Source organism: Aspergillus viridinutans (assembly GCF_018404265.1).
Source record: "Aspergillus viridinutans IFM 47045 DNA, scaffold_5, whole genome shotgun sequence".
Taxonomy (NCBI): Eukaryota; Fungi; Ascomycota; class Eurotiomycetes; order Eurotiales; family Aspergillaceae; genus Aspergillus; species Aspergillus viridinutans.
In genome coordinates, this window is record NW_025091221.1 from 1,422,945 (window position 1) to 1,440,054 (window position 17,110).

Here is a 17,110-nt window from a genome sequence, read left to right on the forward strand (position 1 = left end):
ATTAAACTCTACGTATGCATTGGAACCGCAATGGCTTAGAATCATTGAAGAACAATGTGGCTTTTTTTGGAAATTTTTGAAAATTAAATCTTCCGATCAGCCCACAGCTCCAGCTCAATGGAAGTCTGCGACTCCAGCCTATCGAGTCTGCTCAGCTTTGTTGTCACCTGGGACTATCCGCAGCTGTGCAATGTGTAAGCACTCCACAGGTGAAACCCCGAATCGAAGCAGTTCATGGTACTACCTTGGTTGATTCCATGGTTGTATTTATCCTCCCCATGTGGCTCTCCAAATTGGAACATCACGATCTTGGCGCAACCTTGGCGCGATGCGGATCCATTTTCAAGATATCCCAGAAACCCAAACGAAGGAAAGCCAAATCGTCTGTATTTTGGTTCCGGAACTATGGAACTCTGCCTTGAGTCCAATTAGTTGCGGCCAACAATGGCCTATTGCGCACGTCATATCATTCGTTTGTACAGGCTGCAGAAGTAGTTACAAGTATAGAGTGCGGAGTAAATATTCCATACAATTTCGATTCCTGATGATATGGAAGAGCACAACCCAAACCACTAGTCATGGTTCCATGTCTGATGGTATGGCTGCATGTCAGTTTTGCTACCCACCCCCAGCCGATAGCTGAGATGTCATATGCACGGGGCATTGGATCTTGCATATTACCTCCTGTTTTCCCTGCGCGTGCAGTTACTACAGTACACATAGTATGGGTTGTCATACCAATCAGTCTCCTTGACTCTTTATTGGCGTTATGCGAGGCTACTATTTAGTCAATGACCCAAGCAGCACACTGCTAATAGAATAACTATTATTCCTTGACCTGGCCCTTTCTTGTGCAGTCAATTATTAGAACTCAGTTGCTAGGCAGCAGTGTGATAATTCAAATTGTATGCAAGGACCTTTCTTACCCCCAATGATCCTCTGACTTCATCTTATCTCTGTCATCAGAGTCATGAGAAGCAGCCCTATCTAGCAATTAGATGACTGGGATGTGAATGATGTGCAGTGGACTGCATGTAACTAATAATGTACAGTGATGGACGAGACTGGATGATGTGAATCCTGGTACACCCACATATTGCAGTGTAGGGGTGGGGCTCGTACAAAGGAACACCTCGGGCGATCAGCCCTTCCTTGTCCAGGAAGTTGGGAAATGGAATGCCCGGATTCGGTCTAGTCTCATCTGACAGTAGGCTCTGCCGATGTCAAACAAGCTAGGGTTCCGACTGTCACCCATTCGCCCAGTCATCCCCAGTTCAGCCCTCGCAGCCCATCTTCATCTGTTCTTTTGCCACACTGTTCGATCGATCTCGCTGCGACGCTCTGAGCCATCGATCGGTTGGTTCATGCCAGTTACTGCCACTTGCAGCGGGGCCCGGTAAATTGGATGATTGGAGAAAGTGGATTTCTAGAGGGGTAGTCCCGTACAATGGATCTCATACTATTAGTGTTCTCCAGCTGCAATCATGATAAATCTTCACTCTATTTCTGGATTAAATCATTGCTGTCATCTATTATTTTATGTTCATCTCAGGTGACACGGCTTCTGTCCACAATTTATGCTCTACACTATCTTACTGTTATCTTACCTTGACTGCCTACTTATCTCTACCATTCTGATCTGCAGCTGTTGTCTCTCACTCTTACTCATCCAGGCTCCGCGTCTCTCTGACACAATTACCCAAGTGGGTCCAACTCAGCGAGGGACACCTGGCGATCACTTTTCGTTTTTCCGGTAGATTCCACCATTTGTGAGTCCCTTATTTCCAGTTGCAGCCTCGGTTGTACTTGTGGACAATTGCCCTGGACATGAATCTAGGTGGGCTTGCATTATTTGCATTCTTATTAATGAAAGTTTGAAACAATGTCAGCCACCGTCCAACTAACCTTCTATCTGATTCAGATCACAGATAAGCTACCACGTTTTATTGGATATTTGGCTCAGAATCCTTCTGGAATGCAGTAGTTCCCCCTCTTTAGTTCATGCTCACCATGTATTGCTATCAAATCACTGCATGACGATATTGCTAGGGGCGATAATGACAAGTTAACAACAACTCGGGAGGCAAAGGCTTGAGCGGCATCATTCTCGGGCCTCCAAGTCCTGAGTCCGGTGCCTGGTGATCCCGGACTATGGGGCAAGAAGTTCATAGATGACAGGGTGTTCAGACATCAGGAACGACACCCTGCCACTAGCAATATTCGTAAAAGCGGCTAAAAAAGTTAGAAGAACACTAGAGCCTTTTAGTTGGTTTCTGGAAGGATACTAGTAATAAATCATTGGGCACGAGGGGATTTCAGGCTCTCTGATCAACCTGACCAAGTTTGAGCTCAGGATTGGGGATGTCTCCATTTTTTTCTGACAGAAAGACATGCCGACAACCTGACAAGACTAGGAAAATCTATCGGTTCATGATTGAGATTTGTGGATTCGCCGGCTCCACCGTCCATACCTGCTGTGCATAGGATGGTCATACCTCTATTTTGGTACATTGGTAAGCCTATGGATCTTAAACCAGGTTTGTGCTCCTGGTTCGATCCCTTTCAGTGGAGATAACCACTATGCCAACGAGGATGTGGAAAACCACCTCTGACACACAGATCGTCGTCAGTAGCCTCCTTGCAATGTGTGAAGGCCTGAAGGGCCGTTGTCTCTGCAGCGTGACCTTTTAGATCGTCGACATTTGGCGCTGCAATTCGACTGGGACATCAATCTACTAGATACTACCAATCAAGGGCAGCTCCAGACCCTTGGCTCCATCTGTCAACCACTTGGGATATTCGATAGGGCTTAAGGAATTATTCTCAAATTGAAAATTCGTTTTCGGCTTCGTTTTCGGCATCGCACTTTTATTTCTTTTTCTGCCAGTACGTACTGATACCTTCCCCTGTTGCGGAAGTTTCCAAGCCTCCCGCCCAAGACTCCAACTGTTCCGAATTGTAAAATACTAAACTCCAGTCTGGCAGACTCTCTTACCTTACCCCCTTCCCCTCCTTCAGCCAGTCTCCCCTTCTAGTCTAAGCCTTTTAGCCTAGTACGTATTTTAAACCCGATTAATCATGGATGCCATTATTTTGGTTCCCGACGAAGGAACTGACGGTCGTCTGTAGTTTGTGGCTACTGTATCCACTTCCACCCACGATCATCGATTCTCTTGGATCTGCCTCTCTTCCAACCCCCCTGTTCTTGACTTCTTGACTGCTCCCATGGATTCGCTTGTTCCATACTCCGTATGGAACAAGCTGACGGATCCTGCGATTTATGGATTCACGTCTCCAAGAATCTTAAGCAATTCTAAAGATGTTTACATGACTAAGGTGGCCGTACAAAATTCCCAGTGGTGTCACACAATTCTCATTGCGGTTGCTTTGCGTATTTGACATTTGTTGATCCCGAGTCCCATCCGAGTATCTAGGCAAGTATGTGTATTAGACTGAGAATCTGACACTACTTTTACATATTTTCCTATTCCTCTAATTGGGCCACCAAGAAGCAGGGGAAAAAAAGGGAAGGAGGGAAATGAAGGTCTGAACCCCAACGACCAGATCTTGTCCAGCCCCGATCCAATTGTTAAGCTGCCTCATACTCTTTACCTTGCATAACCTTGGTTCAGCTGTCTCCATCGTCATCGTGAGCGGCAATGTCAAGATACCAATATTTTCGACTATTTTATTTTTTATTTGCGTTCTTTTAATTTTAATTTTTTTAATTTTTAATTTTTAATTTATTTCACTTTTTATTTTTATTTCTCAAATATAATACTCATAATTGTCGCCCAATCCCCTCCCTTTATCATTCATCAGCATCATCAGATTACATCCCCATCGTTCAGCCTTTTGCTTTTTCCACAACCCTTCTTCTTCTACCGGCCTTTCTTCGCCAATCCTTTACCTCTTCATATTCCTCCTCTTACTTTCCTTTCCCTTGACCATTCATATAACTACACCAAGGAAACTGGACAGGCACACCTCCACTCCTGTTCTTGCATCTTGAAACTACGTCAAGCAATCATCGTCGCCCGAGGAGCCCAATACCTGGCTCTGAGTCGATGCCGCGGGCCGGCTGTGCCTCTAAATCATCTGACTGTACATTCCGATCTGCAGTTGCTCTAATCCCCTCCTTCTGATCCTTAGGACGAGTGATCGCTACCCAGATCGACTCCTCAGTCTTGACTGTCTTATGTCCCAGCACGGTGAAGTGGATGACAAGAGTGGAAAAATGGCCATTTCGTATGCAAGTGGACTTTCCGCCGATCACACCCAGTCTCTGCCCTCGTTTCGAGAGGTAAGGAAAGCGTAGATTTTGCAAGACGTGTTTCCCGAATAGAACCATGGGCAGCTGACAGTCTGTAGCTTCTCCCGCCTCATCTGCATGACGAAATCGAGTCCGGCTCATACCTGTCATCCCAACAACCATCATCGCACGAGCGTCCTGTTTCATTAAACCATGAGTTTGGATCTGGATCCAGGCCCCTCTCAGGCCGGACACCCTACGGATCTCCTTCCAAGTTGCCAGTAGGGGACGTTCGCGACTATCCCATGTCCGACAGAATGCCTGGGGAACGGGCGCCTGTTCAGACACGGTTACCAGGGAACGGAGTACAGCCAGCCGCCGCTCGTGGCCCAAGTCCTATTTTGCCATCCATCCGAGACCTTCAAACCATCCCAGATCGCTCTCTGAATGCGCCAGCCGCCGGATTACCAGATCACCGGGGACCTTCCCGGACGGATGCATTTGCGGTTCAGGAATTTCGAGGGGGTGCCGTTGGCGCACCAAATTACTCTCCTTCCGGTTTACCGGGCTCAATGGGTGACCGGCGAGATCCATATGCTGGAAACAGCGTGCCGGCAGCGATGCATGCTCAGTCACAGTATCCATCCTATCCGGGGGTCATCTATCAAAGCGATTCAGAGCAGGCCTCTTCGCAGTCATTGCCGCCATCGCAGCAGTCTAATTTCGGCATCTTGGGAGACTCGGTCGATTCGAAGAACAAGCGCAGGCGAGGAAATCTTCCCAAACCAGTCACTGATATTTTAAGGGCCTGGTTCCATGAGCATCTGGATCACCCCTACCCGAGCGAGGAAGATAAACAGATGTTTATGACTCGCACCGGGCTTACTATCAGCCAGGTTAGTTTTTCAAGCCTTATTAGTGATCACATTCGCTGACGACTTGCGCGCTGCAGATTAGCAACTGGTTTATCAATGCACGGAGACGACAGCTTCCCGCGCTTCGCAATCAGATGCGAAACGGCGCCAGTGATCTTGATTCACAGCGGCAATCACCGTTCAGCGACATGGAACAGACGCCTTCCGAGTCACCGAATAGGCTCAGTAGTGGGAACAAGCACTGAGCCGCCCTATCATTTTTCGTCTTCCTGTTCCCTTCCTGGAACATCCCTGATTACGATGAGCAAGCCGAGCAAGACTAGACCCCGTACGATCGTGATACCCTCCGAACCTTTTCTAATAATCTAATTGCGTTGATGATCCTCTATACGGCTACGCATTATATGTCAATGTCGGGACGAATTATCCGGTATGAGACTCATTCTCGACACCAGAGTCCAAGTACTCTTGGATATGCATTTCAGGTGTTTAGGGGTTGTCATTTGTTTAATTCTTATTTATACTACACCAATGCGTTTCCGTGTCTTCCTTTTCTGATATGCATTTATTGTGGTTGTCATATGGTTTCTGATGAGTTGCAATGTTTGAGCGACACCCTCAGCATCTGAACGATCTGTACAAGTATGGATGATGTGATCATGTCATGTTAGTAGAACTTCCCAGCTACCTCTTTCACTCTGCACTGATTCTGTGCTTTCACTTTTATCTCTTCTTCGCCCACTATACCAGACAAGATTCTGCGTTTCAGGATACTAAGCAGATTGCACAATTTTTTTTTTTTTTAAACAAGCTCCTTGATTTCTTTTTGTATGGTCTTCGAATACGGATCAACACAAAACGAGAGTCGCAATTGCCGGGAGGGTAACAGTGACACAGCGGGAAGGCTCGAGCGGAGGCGTATTCCATCCATGTTCCCATGTCTACCTTGAAACCCTCGTGCCTGCTCTAGTTCTTCCGCCAAAGAGTGAGCCATGGAACCCAGATTGACCGATCTTTTTCGAACCAACTTCGCTAAAGGCTTGGGACGAACCATGGTTCGGGGAAAAAGTGGCTAAAACCATGAAACGAGTAAACACGACCCGCTCCAAAGTCTGCCCAGGCAGAAATGTCGCCCATCATGATTGCTGCGCCGGCCTATTGCAGATCTTGACACGCCAGATTGGCACTTTGAAGTTGCTCCTGAAGTTTGGAATATTGCATGGATAGATCACTCACAGTACCGACTCGGCCTGTTGGAACGGTAATACTGGCACGACCACATAGGAGTCGAACTGCTTTTGTGGAACGGAAGATACCTCTTTTGGACCTAAGCGGATACTTTCTCCAACATCAGCATGATCGGGGCACCCACTCATGCACGTCATTCCAACAATCAAAAGTATCGAGATACGAAGCTGAGTATGTGAACTTCTTACTGAGCATTTCGACCATTCTGCGCCACAGTCCGTATTATTGCAGGGTTCTTCAATTTCGTACGTGAGTGGCTGGATGAGTACCCGGTCCAAGCACGATAGGAACATGCCATGCACGAACTGGCAGGTCAACCGTCCCCTCCCCTGCTTGCATGGCGCATAGAATGTGGGAAGTGACACTTATGATTGGCACCGTGTTTACTTTTTAATTGTCATCCAGGTGGGTGTATTACAATGACTACATACAATGAATTAATTTAACGCCAAAGCCTGTGCGCACATATCACTGATGCATGAAGCACGGGGGAGCTGCCGAGCGACAATTCGCGATCTATCCAATCATGATGTATCACATGGCGGTGAAGGAGGCCGCTGCATAGGAGGGTAGAGGAGGAGTCTGGATTTCCTGGTTTACCACCCTGCAAGACGTGAGGAGATGTATTCTGGTATAGGACTCGCCATTATTCAACCAAACGGGCGCTTGAATAAGGGTGATCAGTACTCAGCACTGGGTAGGGTCATCTTATGCTCGTGGCTATTGACGTACTCCATGAGTCTACGACGATGGATATCATCATCATCATCGAGCCCCTCGCCATCGCCGTCGACCGATAAAGTTCCATTAGGCTGGTAGATTTGAGGCTAACCGGTCTTGTTATGACTTTGACACTTTTTGAGGCGGTGCAATATCCGTTTTGGGCATGGAGGCGGGGAATTACCAATTACCATGTTTGGTTACATACCTTACCGCGGTCCACCAGACTGCCCGCGTCTTCCGTACCTGGGTACTGACTACTGACTACTGACTGGTCTTCCGCCAGTTGGCATTGCATTCTGCATAAGCGAAGAGCCTGAGCGTTGTGGTCGCGCCTTGAAATATGGTACCATCGCAGGAGACACAGAAAGGAAATTGGCAACTGCAAAGAGCCAACCTGCAAACCCAAAAGATCTAATTATGCTCCCCATTTTTTGCTTTCAGTTTCAGGCTGCTGAGCAGAGCAGATGCCAATCATGCTATTATGGGTTAGACATGGATCGACATGATTCAAAACCAATAATTGGGTCGATTTTTTCTTTATTGTCAGAGACGGAATGGGCATAATCACCAAACTGCCCAAGTGCACCCGTCACTGACATTAGCCTTCTCTCTCTTGTCGATCCCGTCTGTTTCCCATTCATTCTGCAAGGTATCCTAGTAACCTGGTTATGCTATGCACATCTTGGCTGGCTGGTCTTTTGAGGGGTTGTCATGGACATGAATACTCCGTCCTCGTCTGGCATTTATAGGGTACAAGGGTAAACTAGGGGACCCTTTTGCCACTTTCCAGCCACTGTTTTCCCAATCAGGCATCTCGACTTCATCTATCGTCCCAGTGGCTACGCGTACACATTCATAGTGTATAGATTAGTGAAATGTTGGATTGAGTCGTGAATACCGGACTAACCCCTGCTTCACCGCGCAGTCTGACAAATACTTACCTGCGGGAGTACAAAATAGGGTAACCTGCTAGCCCTGCGGGAAAATATTTCCGGACCAATCATCGTCGCTCTTTCAGCTGGATATGACTTGTGTGACTGTGTCCTGCACCGCATTCGCAAGTGTCTGCTCCATACAGAGCACAAAGTACTCTGTACTCCCAGTCGGCCACCTCCAACAATGCCAGAGACCCTGCCAAGAATGAAGCATGTATCTAGTTCCAAACACCAAATCCCCATCGGGCTCTCGCATCTGCTATCAAGGACGGGTTGTCCCGTCCCTGAGTGCAATACAATCTCGTAATTTTCCTTTCTTTCTATTTTTCAGACCAAGCAGAGGGGCTATGTTCTTTGATCAAGACCTGATCGACGCGTTCGCTCCTAGGCACAGAGTAGGACGCTTGCTTGGGGTTGCACCATCTGTGCGTTGACTGCGCCGCACACATTGGGTTGTAGGCCCGCCCGTTGGGCCTGGTGGCTTACATATCGCTCGTCGTACGACATGGTCTCCAAGACCTGGTCCAGGCGAAGGTGCAGCTTGTGCTTTTGACGATTCCTCATGTAGAAATATGGGACACGACACGTGTTCCCCCTCGCCTTGTTGATCTTTGGTTCTGAGGGCAGCTGACGGTTTGTTCATGGCGGATACTCGCTTGAGAGCGGGTGTTGTTGGATTGAGTGATGGCCTTATCGGCGTACAGGGTACAGGTACTGATGGATATTCTCGTCTGATCTTACAAGAGTGTCAGTGAGACTGCTATTGCTTGTGCTTGCTGCTCATGAGCAGAGTCCGAACTAACCACCTCACTTTCAATTCGCAGGTTCGATTCTTAAACCTCAAAACGTTGACTGTAAAGCGAAGCATCATTCTCTTTCAGATGAAACACGCATGATTCTCATCTAAATCAGGACTGCTCACGCTCGCTGCAAATGGCTCCGTCAGCTAATTCTCTCTCTGCCCAGGACTACACTTCCTGTTGAGCGAGACATACCAGGCGGACATGGCCTATGCATTCCAGCGAATATCCTACTGGTCGAAATCTCAGTCAGCGAGAATGACCATCCATCGGCTCGGACTATATAGATTCAATAAATGGAGAGATGAGGAATGGTGCGTCTCCATTGGGCGTGCCTCTTGTCAGGAGTGACTCCCGGGTATTGCAGGCTGGTATGCCTTCTTCCCGGCGTATCAGGACCATGGTGCGAGGATATGGCTCACAGCGACTGGCCCGGTGGATCGTACTTAGCCTGGTCCCGTAAATTGAGGATTGCCTTCATTAAATTAACAGACACTGAGCTACTCTATGATTACTTCAACGTGCGGCCTGGACTACGTCCCTTTGTTCTGCTGCATCGCAATGTCGAGTATGTAATGTACAGCTGGAAATGCAACTGCCTTGATATTGCTACCGTCTCAGGTAAATCTATGATAGATATGCGTATATACCCATGATAAAATCGAAAACAGATGATCGTCCAACAATAAGAGTTCAATGCACCGCCACGCTAAAACAGATGAAATCAATAGAAAAGTCCCCAGATTACATAGTACTTAACCAACTGAATAAACCAGCACAGGAAATGATCCATGCAGCCCGAGTGTTTGGGTCAGTCGAACCACCGTGGTCCAGCCGAGATCAACTCTGGTGATGCACTGACATGAGGAATAAAATGCAGAGAGGCCGAGCTGGAGAATAATGTACACGGACGAGGATTTACCAGGTTTCCTATGCGTCGTTAGTAAGTTGTCTTCTTTTCCCTCCCAAAAAGGGCAAACTTACGGCAATATATTGACCGGCTTCCTTCTTGTTCTTCCAAAAGTGCTCCGCTTCCTCGCGATTCAGGTTACCCTTGGCCATAGCGACATCCACCAACGCCGCCTCGACGCCTTCACCCATGCCCTTACCGCTACCACAGACAAAAACACGTCCGTCAAGAGCATTGATCACGAACCAGACGAGGTCGGCCTGATGACGAACCTCTTCCTGGACGTACTTGCTCTCGCCGCGACGGCTCTGGACTACTGTCCGCACCTTGTCCTCTTCAACGCCCCATTCGCCGCTGTATAGCTCATCCAGAAGGGAATCGCGAATACCCTGCAAGACCCAAACCTTGTTGGCGCAGTTAGCCGACTGCAGACGGCGCTGGACGAACCCTCGGAACGGTGCGATGCCGACACCGGCGCCGATGAGGAGCATGGGGCCGTCAGAGGCAAACCGCTTGGCCAGAGGATTGGCCATCAGGCCACGGAACATGGGAACGTGGAGATCGAGGGTCCGGGGATCGATGCCCTTCTGCTCCGCATCGATGAGTTGTCTGGCGAGCCGCTCAAGATATCCCGATCCGACTCCGGTCCGAATACCGCCCTTCCAATCCTCGGTTTCCGCCACAGACACTGCGATCTCAATGAGTCTCCGGCACTTGGTGTCTTGCCTCTGGCATGAGATCTGGGGGTCCTGAGACAGGGAGTAGAAGCGTGGCATGAGAGTGTTCAGAACGGATAGAAGGTGGTCGAGGGGCGGCTGAGAGGAGGGGAATGCATGGAGTAGCTGGGAAACGGTAATGTAGGATCCTGTGCGGAGATCGCAGAAAGCGCCCTGGCCTTGGGCCGAAGAAAGGAACATGAGTATCTTCTTTTCATTAGGTTCGGTCGCGTACTCGGCGAGCAGTCGGAACAGAGGCTTGTTGGGTGGGTAGCTCTGAATATCGGAGCACCAGCTCAAGAGCTCTCTCCGGGTGGTGATCAGGTCCCGAGGCTGGTCATCGCCCCAAATCGTAGGCCACCGGCCCCTGGTGGTATGCAATGTGACCTTCTTGTCACGGATGGACTTGGGGATACCAAGCTGGTTGAAGATAGCATCAACCTCTTCTTGCTTATTTTTGGGGCAGACACCAATCGCCCCACCCACAACAAAATCAACATCTCCACTCTCCGCAGGGTAGTCGGTCACGTCAATGTCAAAGTGGAAAGTCCGCTTCTCCGCCCCAGGCTTGGTGAGCTCTCGGGCATGATGCAAAGGCGCCCGGTACACATTGTACGGAGGATGTGGCTGAACGAAAGTGGGCGGGTAATCCGCGGGGCCCAGCTTCAGATCCACAGCCGATGCTGGGACCGCTGAGAAGGACACTGTCTTCTCTGGTATGGGAACGATGTTGGTAAGTTCACTGTCCAATGTGAGGTACTCAATATTGAGATTGAGTCTTCTGAATGCTTCGTTGTCCGGAGGAGTGACAGCGTTTGCACCAGGTACCGGTCCGATCTTGGTCAAAGGCTGGCTGCGACAGCATCCACCACCGCAGCAGAGAGGCTGAACCTTCTGTGTGCCTGCCGTACCCACGCTCTCCAAGACCCGTCTCATGTCCTCGGAGTTCTGTGAGATGAGGACAGTGGATGCTCGTCTCTGATGCCCATTTCCGCTCTCTGCAAATGTCTTTTGGCTTTCGCGCGACTCAGGCTGCTCTTCATCTAGCGGAGTGAGAGGAGTCGATGGGGTATCTAAGTCGGTCGACCCTTCGGTTTCTTGAGCGGGTGACGAGCCATTGAAGCTTGTATCAGTGATCGACAGTGACCGAATGCGAGGTTCTTCCGGAACTGGGTTGTCTGGGTGGGAGGTGGAAGAGACCGGGATGGTTCGGTAGTCCCCATTGCTAGAGTGACTGAACCTCGAATCCTTTGTCGAAGATGGCGCTGGTGGTAAAACGGCGTGCACTATAGTCAACGAAGGGTCAGTCCTTAACTCAATGTCTCAATGTGAGTAAAGGTGCAGACGTACCCATTGCGTCGGCTGAGAAGTCTCGAAACGGAGATACGGCGATTGATTGTCGAGGAACAGAAGAGTAGAAGGATATGAGGGAATAGGAGGGGGAAGAAAGGAGACGAGCGGCGAGACGAGACACAACGGCAGCTGGTTGACTTCAGAAGTAGTAATGACCGGATGAAGAAAAGCTTCAACGAAAACCAGCAATTGAGCTGCAAAGACAGTCAGGACAGAACAGATAGGGCGCCGCCAAAGCCACAAACATGCAGATTCGACAGGGAAAATAAGAGAAGGGCGAGCGAGATGGGGAGACGTTGGGAAAGGTCCTGTCCGCGGAGAAAAAAGGAATGAATAACGGGTGGGATGATGGCGGGAACGAAAAGGCCTGCCTGGGGCAAAAAACCGGTGCCGGGATGGCGGTTCCGCTGCGCTAGGTAATGATGCGTAACACCGCGTGGATCAGATATGGATCTCGATCAGAGGCCTCCAATGTCAGAACTTAGGATTGATGTCTGAACCCTCAAGAATATAGATGCAAGGAGGAGGATCAGATAGAGAGTGATGGAATAATAATTATAGAGCAAAGGGCAGAATGTTAGGACCGGGAAATCGAGAAGATCAGATTACCAATCCTGTCGTGAACCTTTTGCCACTCACTCTTACGTAGTAACGGTTGGTAACTTTGCACCCTCACTGACTGTATCTGACGCAATCGAGCAATTCCTTGTTATTATTTATGGAATCTCCTATTCCTTAGGTGTATGTCTTTAAACATGATCATCTACCCCTTATCTGATCTCACCAGTTCACCTTGTATCCTTGTACAGTTGTACTAACATCCGCTCCTGCAGCTAAGCGGATCATTCTACATTAACCTACGACCAAATCAGATGATGGCTACTAATCGCCAGCAGCTGAATGGACAGCTGGCCAGAAACAATCTAGCCATCAGTGCTAGTATCATACTTCCATCGATAAAATCACAAAAGCTCCTCCAGAATCTGGAAAGATCCGGAGTACTCCAGGACGGACGGTGTCTTGTTACTTCTGGATTGTATCGGACTGTAATCGTACGACCAACGGCACCCGGTTCCCCTTACCGTTACCGATCTAATCTGATCCGTTGGCCCTGTCTAGTCTGTGCAGAAACGTCGGCCCTCGGTTAAGGTGGCACCCTGTCTCTCTCCTATTGTATGAGTTGAAAATATCGCTGGATGCCCAAGATCAGATTGTACTTTACGTAGCCACCACGGAGGCGGGTTCGACTCCGTCCACCTGATTTATGGAGGAATTGCTGAAAACGGATGGTCGGTATGTGGGTTATCTGATTCGGACACATTCGCTTTGCCAACCGACCTGGATATCACTTCGTACCAAAAACATCAAGATGATTGATATTACTGATACAGTTTATTATTATCATGCGGTCGCATCAGATAGATCATTCGCTGAAGCCCATTCACTCTACTCCGTACACTACAGAGTACTCTGTGAAGGATTTTTGTTCATGTGCCAGTCAATTCCGAAAAGTGGGGACATGCCGATGTCGGACTCGATCATATCAATCAGATAGCGAAGTACCTTACGGATACAGAGGACGAAGTCAGAGGATTGCCACAGCCACATGTTATCTAGCTAATCTAGGTGTCCTGTACGAGGCTTTCAAGGAAATCCACGACCGCCCAAGCAAAGGAAATCCCACCGAACAATCTCATCCATCAACCCCTTGAACTCATGCCAAAATCGTACAACCTGAAACAACAAGAGCCTCACCCAATTCGTAAATATCAATAGTGCTCTCCAGTCGCCACTAACGCAAAACGCCCATCAGCCATGGCCCATAACCCTCAGGCACTAGCCAAATCCATCGGCAAATAGGAATTTCATCCGAGCGACATTCCCCAGACTCGTCACTTAGTTATCAGATCCTACGGCTGGGTCATTGACCCAGTGGTCTGGCTTACGGTGGCTTCTCTCGCTTTAATAGGGGTAATAGTCACCTTCTGGTGAGTCTAGCAGGGTGGAGATTCTCCAGCTGCTTTAAATAGGCCACAACTGCCTTCTGCTTAGGAATGAATTGCGCAACCAAAGGATCAGTGAAACGGCAGAGATACCCGCTGATGTTCCAAGATGTCCTCGATAGGACTGGGACAAGTAGAGCTAGCTCGGGAGTCTATCTCAGCTCCTGTAGCTGATGTGATGGTGCTCCATGATGGAATATTCATTCTTTTGTTAGCTAGGAATAGCAGCTCCTGGCATAAAGATTGTATTAAAATGCCGCAGCATATCGATGGCATTGTTTCTCTAATCGTCCCGAACAGTTAATGCACATAACCCGCCTTGTTATCTTAACGAAAGTACTTGAACTCAAGCGCGCCACTCGATCGTGAGATTCGTGACAATGTGACAACATCTATGTACGCACATTGCACTAAAGCAAAATCTATAAAACAGGAATATAGATACAAATCAACAACCAAGGTTTTGTGTATAAATCTCAAGCGCAGTATCTGCCCTCTCTCTTCACGAGCGCCACGGGAGCAATGAAGTTATGCCGGCCCCAGAGCACGTAATAGACAGACGCAAAGGCCAGCATAGCAAGGTACATCACCGCACTCCAATTCATTGTTTTGGTGTCTACTGTCTTCGTTAACGGGAAAAAGGAAAAGACGAAGATGGGAATCAAGAAAGCCAGAGCGGCAATATTGACGGCCATGCCGAAGCGGCCAAGGGTCCATCGGCGAGGTGGCAGGGGCTCGCCCCGGATACGCTTCAGGAGCACGCAGCCTATGGACAGAATGTAGGCAGAGATCAGGGAGGTGATTGTCAGTGATACAATAGCCGACAGGGCGACCTGGGAGCCAATGTTGATCAAGGAGAGAAGAATAGTGACCGCTAGTGAAACCATGACCGAGTTGAGAGGGATGTTCCATCCCGGGGTGACCTGCATGGAGCGATCAGTAACGCTGCTAGAGCCATGGAGAGCCGGGTGGCGTGAGACTCACATAGGCGAAGAATGATGAAAATGGCAGTCCTTGATCTCGAGCAAAAGACCACAGCTGCCGGGATGCCGTTGCGACTTCAGTGATTGTGCTGGCCGTGAGCGTGATCACCAAGACCGCGGTCATTGTGTTCGTTGCCGCGTAGTTGTTGGTGGTGTTGTAGAAGATCTGGATGAACGGAAAACCAGTGGGAGTACTCAAGATGCTGTCAACATCGCCGAGCGTGAAGCAAAGAGTGACAATCATGACAAATCCCAAAACTCCATTGACCGCGACGGCTGACATCATTGCTTTCGGCAGCGTCTCCGCGGCGTCCTTGATTTCCTCGGCTTGGAATCGCTTCAGTAACGCTCCTTGAGGACAGAAGAGTAAACACGACACTTACACATGTGTACCGAACAGTCATAGCCTATCATGGCTGTAATAGTGGTTGAGAGACCGACCAGAGTGGCAGTGCCATCACTATTCCATCCCCCAGCATTATTGAACTCTGTAAAGACTGCTTTCGCACTGTTTCGAGGAGCAAGAACCCAGAGCGGGATGATGATGGCGAACAGCCCTACCACATGAATGATCAGGATGAGTCCTTCCACCATGGGTAGGTTTTTGGCTAGGAATGTGTTGAACAATATTGAAAATGTCGTTATTGCCACCACCAACAATGTGCCGTGCCATCGTTGAAACTCATAGGTTGGGTCATTTAGAACGACCAGTCCTTGTATGATCGTGCCAGCGAGAAAAGCGATTGATACGATAGCGCACTGCCATCCGGTTGCACTGAGCCATCCTACCGACGTCAGATTCGCCCAAGCAACGTCCGATCCTTGATGCCTACCGGTAATGTAGCTCAAGAACTTTTGGCCCTTCCGAGGAGCAAACTCAGACACCCAATGGTATTGACCTCCGGAGGTTGGAGCCCTAAAATCCGTCAAAAAGAGCTTGATCCAAGGTGAAAAGACACGCTCACATGGAAGCCATTTCCGCTATACTGGCGAAAACGAGGGCAAATCCTGCCGTGACAATGAGAAAGCCCCATATCAACCCTGCAGTGCCCCCGTCAGTCAAGGCGGAGCTCAACAGCCTTCAAGTCCGGAGTCAGTTGCTTTGATCACTGGGAAATGCAGGATGAACTGACGTCAATATGACTTCCCACGTTGAAATCAGCGTGCAGCCAAATCCAAGAATTGAGATGAAGCGGAAATTTCTCTGGTAGAGGTTCGTTAGAAAGTCTCCTGAATGAGCAAACCTCACCAACTAACCCTCAAAACCTGCACTCGCCCTAACGCGCTCATGTCTCGTTGATCTGCAACTGTGCCCATGTACTTCGGGGCAACAAGACCCTTCACAGGGTACCCGGCCTCTTGAGCGACATCATCCTGTACGCGGCATTCCGCTTTACTTTCCCCGAGATGGGTATCTTGAGGCGCCATGAGGACCGCTGATGAGCGAGCACTGAAAGCTAGTCAGATATTGATGCTAAAAAGTCAGCATGCAAGTCAAGTTGGCGGCATACAGCTCAGGTACAGAGGAAAGAGCACTCTTTTTCTGATGAAGAGAAATAGCGACGCTCGTCCGTTTGCCTCAAACAAGAAAGCGAATGCTTTACAGTATTCACCGAGAATGATCGACCAATGGTCATCACCGCCAAAAGCAAGGAGAGCAGAAAGACACCCAGCCATGTGGGAAGGAGAGGAGAGGCGAAGAAATCGATGGGACTTTGCCAGTGCAACATTGCATAATCACACATCCCTACCAGACATGGTCCAAGCAGGTATACAATGGTAGCAATAGTGCAATTTCCCTGACCCGCTGGCGATCAATTTGATTGCAATTTGAGTTGTTATCGTGCTTTGCTTTTTCCCTCAAGCACCTTGCATAACGCCAAGGATCAAAAAGAACCACCACAAACCGTGAAGCCAAACGAGACGTGGGGAGCGAATCCAGATGTCATCCCTCTACCCACGAGATTTTCGACGAGAAATGCAATGTCGCTCTTTGTGCCAGATACATTCTTTTGGGGAATGGTTAACGCCCGATCCATCCCATTCGCAGGATGACAGAGGCGAGGAATGTACGACCCGAAGCTTAGGAAAGAAAAGAGATGCAGGCAAAGCTCATCCCCACGTAGCCCTTGTGTAACGCGCAAAGGGTGATCACAGGGCCATGGCGATCCCTTGGTCCACACTGGGCCATCTTTTTGCTCCGGAACTCAAGGACGACAAGAGTATTCGGCATCACAACAGTAGATACTCCTGCCACAGAAACAAACTCAGTAATGGAGTGACTGGGCTTCATCAAACCATGCGGCCTCCTT

The 17,110-nt window shown here is 49.0% G+C and overlaps 3 protein-coding genes across 3 annotated transcripts; 1 reads left to right on the plus strand and 2 right to left on the minus strand.

Moving 5' to 3' along the window:
- Positions 1–4,198: 4,198 nt before the first annotated feature.
- Positions 4,199–5,372, plus strand: Aspvir_007408 (homeobox domain-containing protein; the record flags this gene model as incomplete). Its single annotated transcript, XM_043270590.1, has 3 exons — positions 4,199–4,303; positions 4,372–5,148; positions 5,205–5,372. 3 exons carry the CDS (start codon positions 4,199–4,201, stop codon positions 5,370–5,372), a joined length of 1,050 nt encoding a protein of 349 aa, XP_043126525.1.
- Positions 5,373–9,751: 4,379 nt separating this feature from the next.
- On the minus strand, positions 9,752–11,813 carry Aspvir_007409 (FAD binding domain protein; the record flags this gene model as incomplete). The annotated part of the gene is made up of 3 exons (XM_043270591.1): positions 9,752–9,763; positions 9,818–11,745; positions 11,810–11,813. 3 exons carry the CDS (start codon positions 11,811–11,813, stop codon positions 9,752–9,754), a joined length of 1,944 nt encoding a protein of 647 aa, XP_043126526.1.
- Positions 11,814–14,291: 2,478 nt separating this feature from the next.
- On the minus strand, positions 14,292–16,226 carry Aspvir_007410 (putative GABA permease; the record flags this gene model as incomplete). The annotated part of the gene is made up of 7 exons (XM_043270592.1): positions 14,292–14,738; positions 14,800–15,125; positions 15,182–15,583; positions 15,632–15,714; positions 15,764–15,877; positions 15,932–16,002; positions 16,056–16,226. 7 exons carry the CDS (start codon positions 16,224–16,226, stop codon positions 14,292–14,294), a joined length of 1,614 nt encoding a protein of 537 aa, XP_043126527.1.
- Positions 16,227–17,110: the final 884 nt, after the last annotated feature.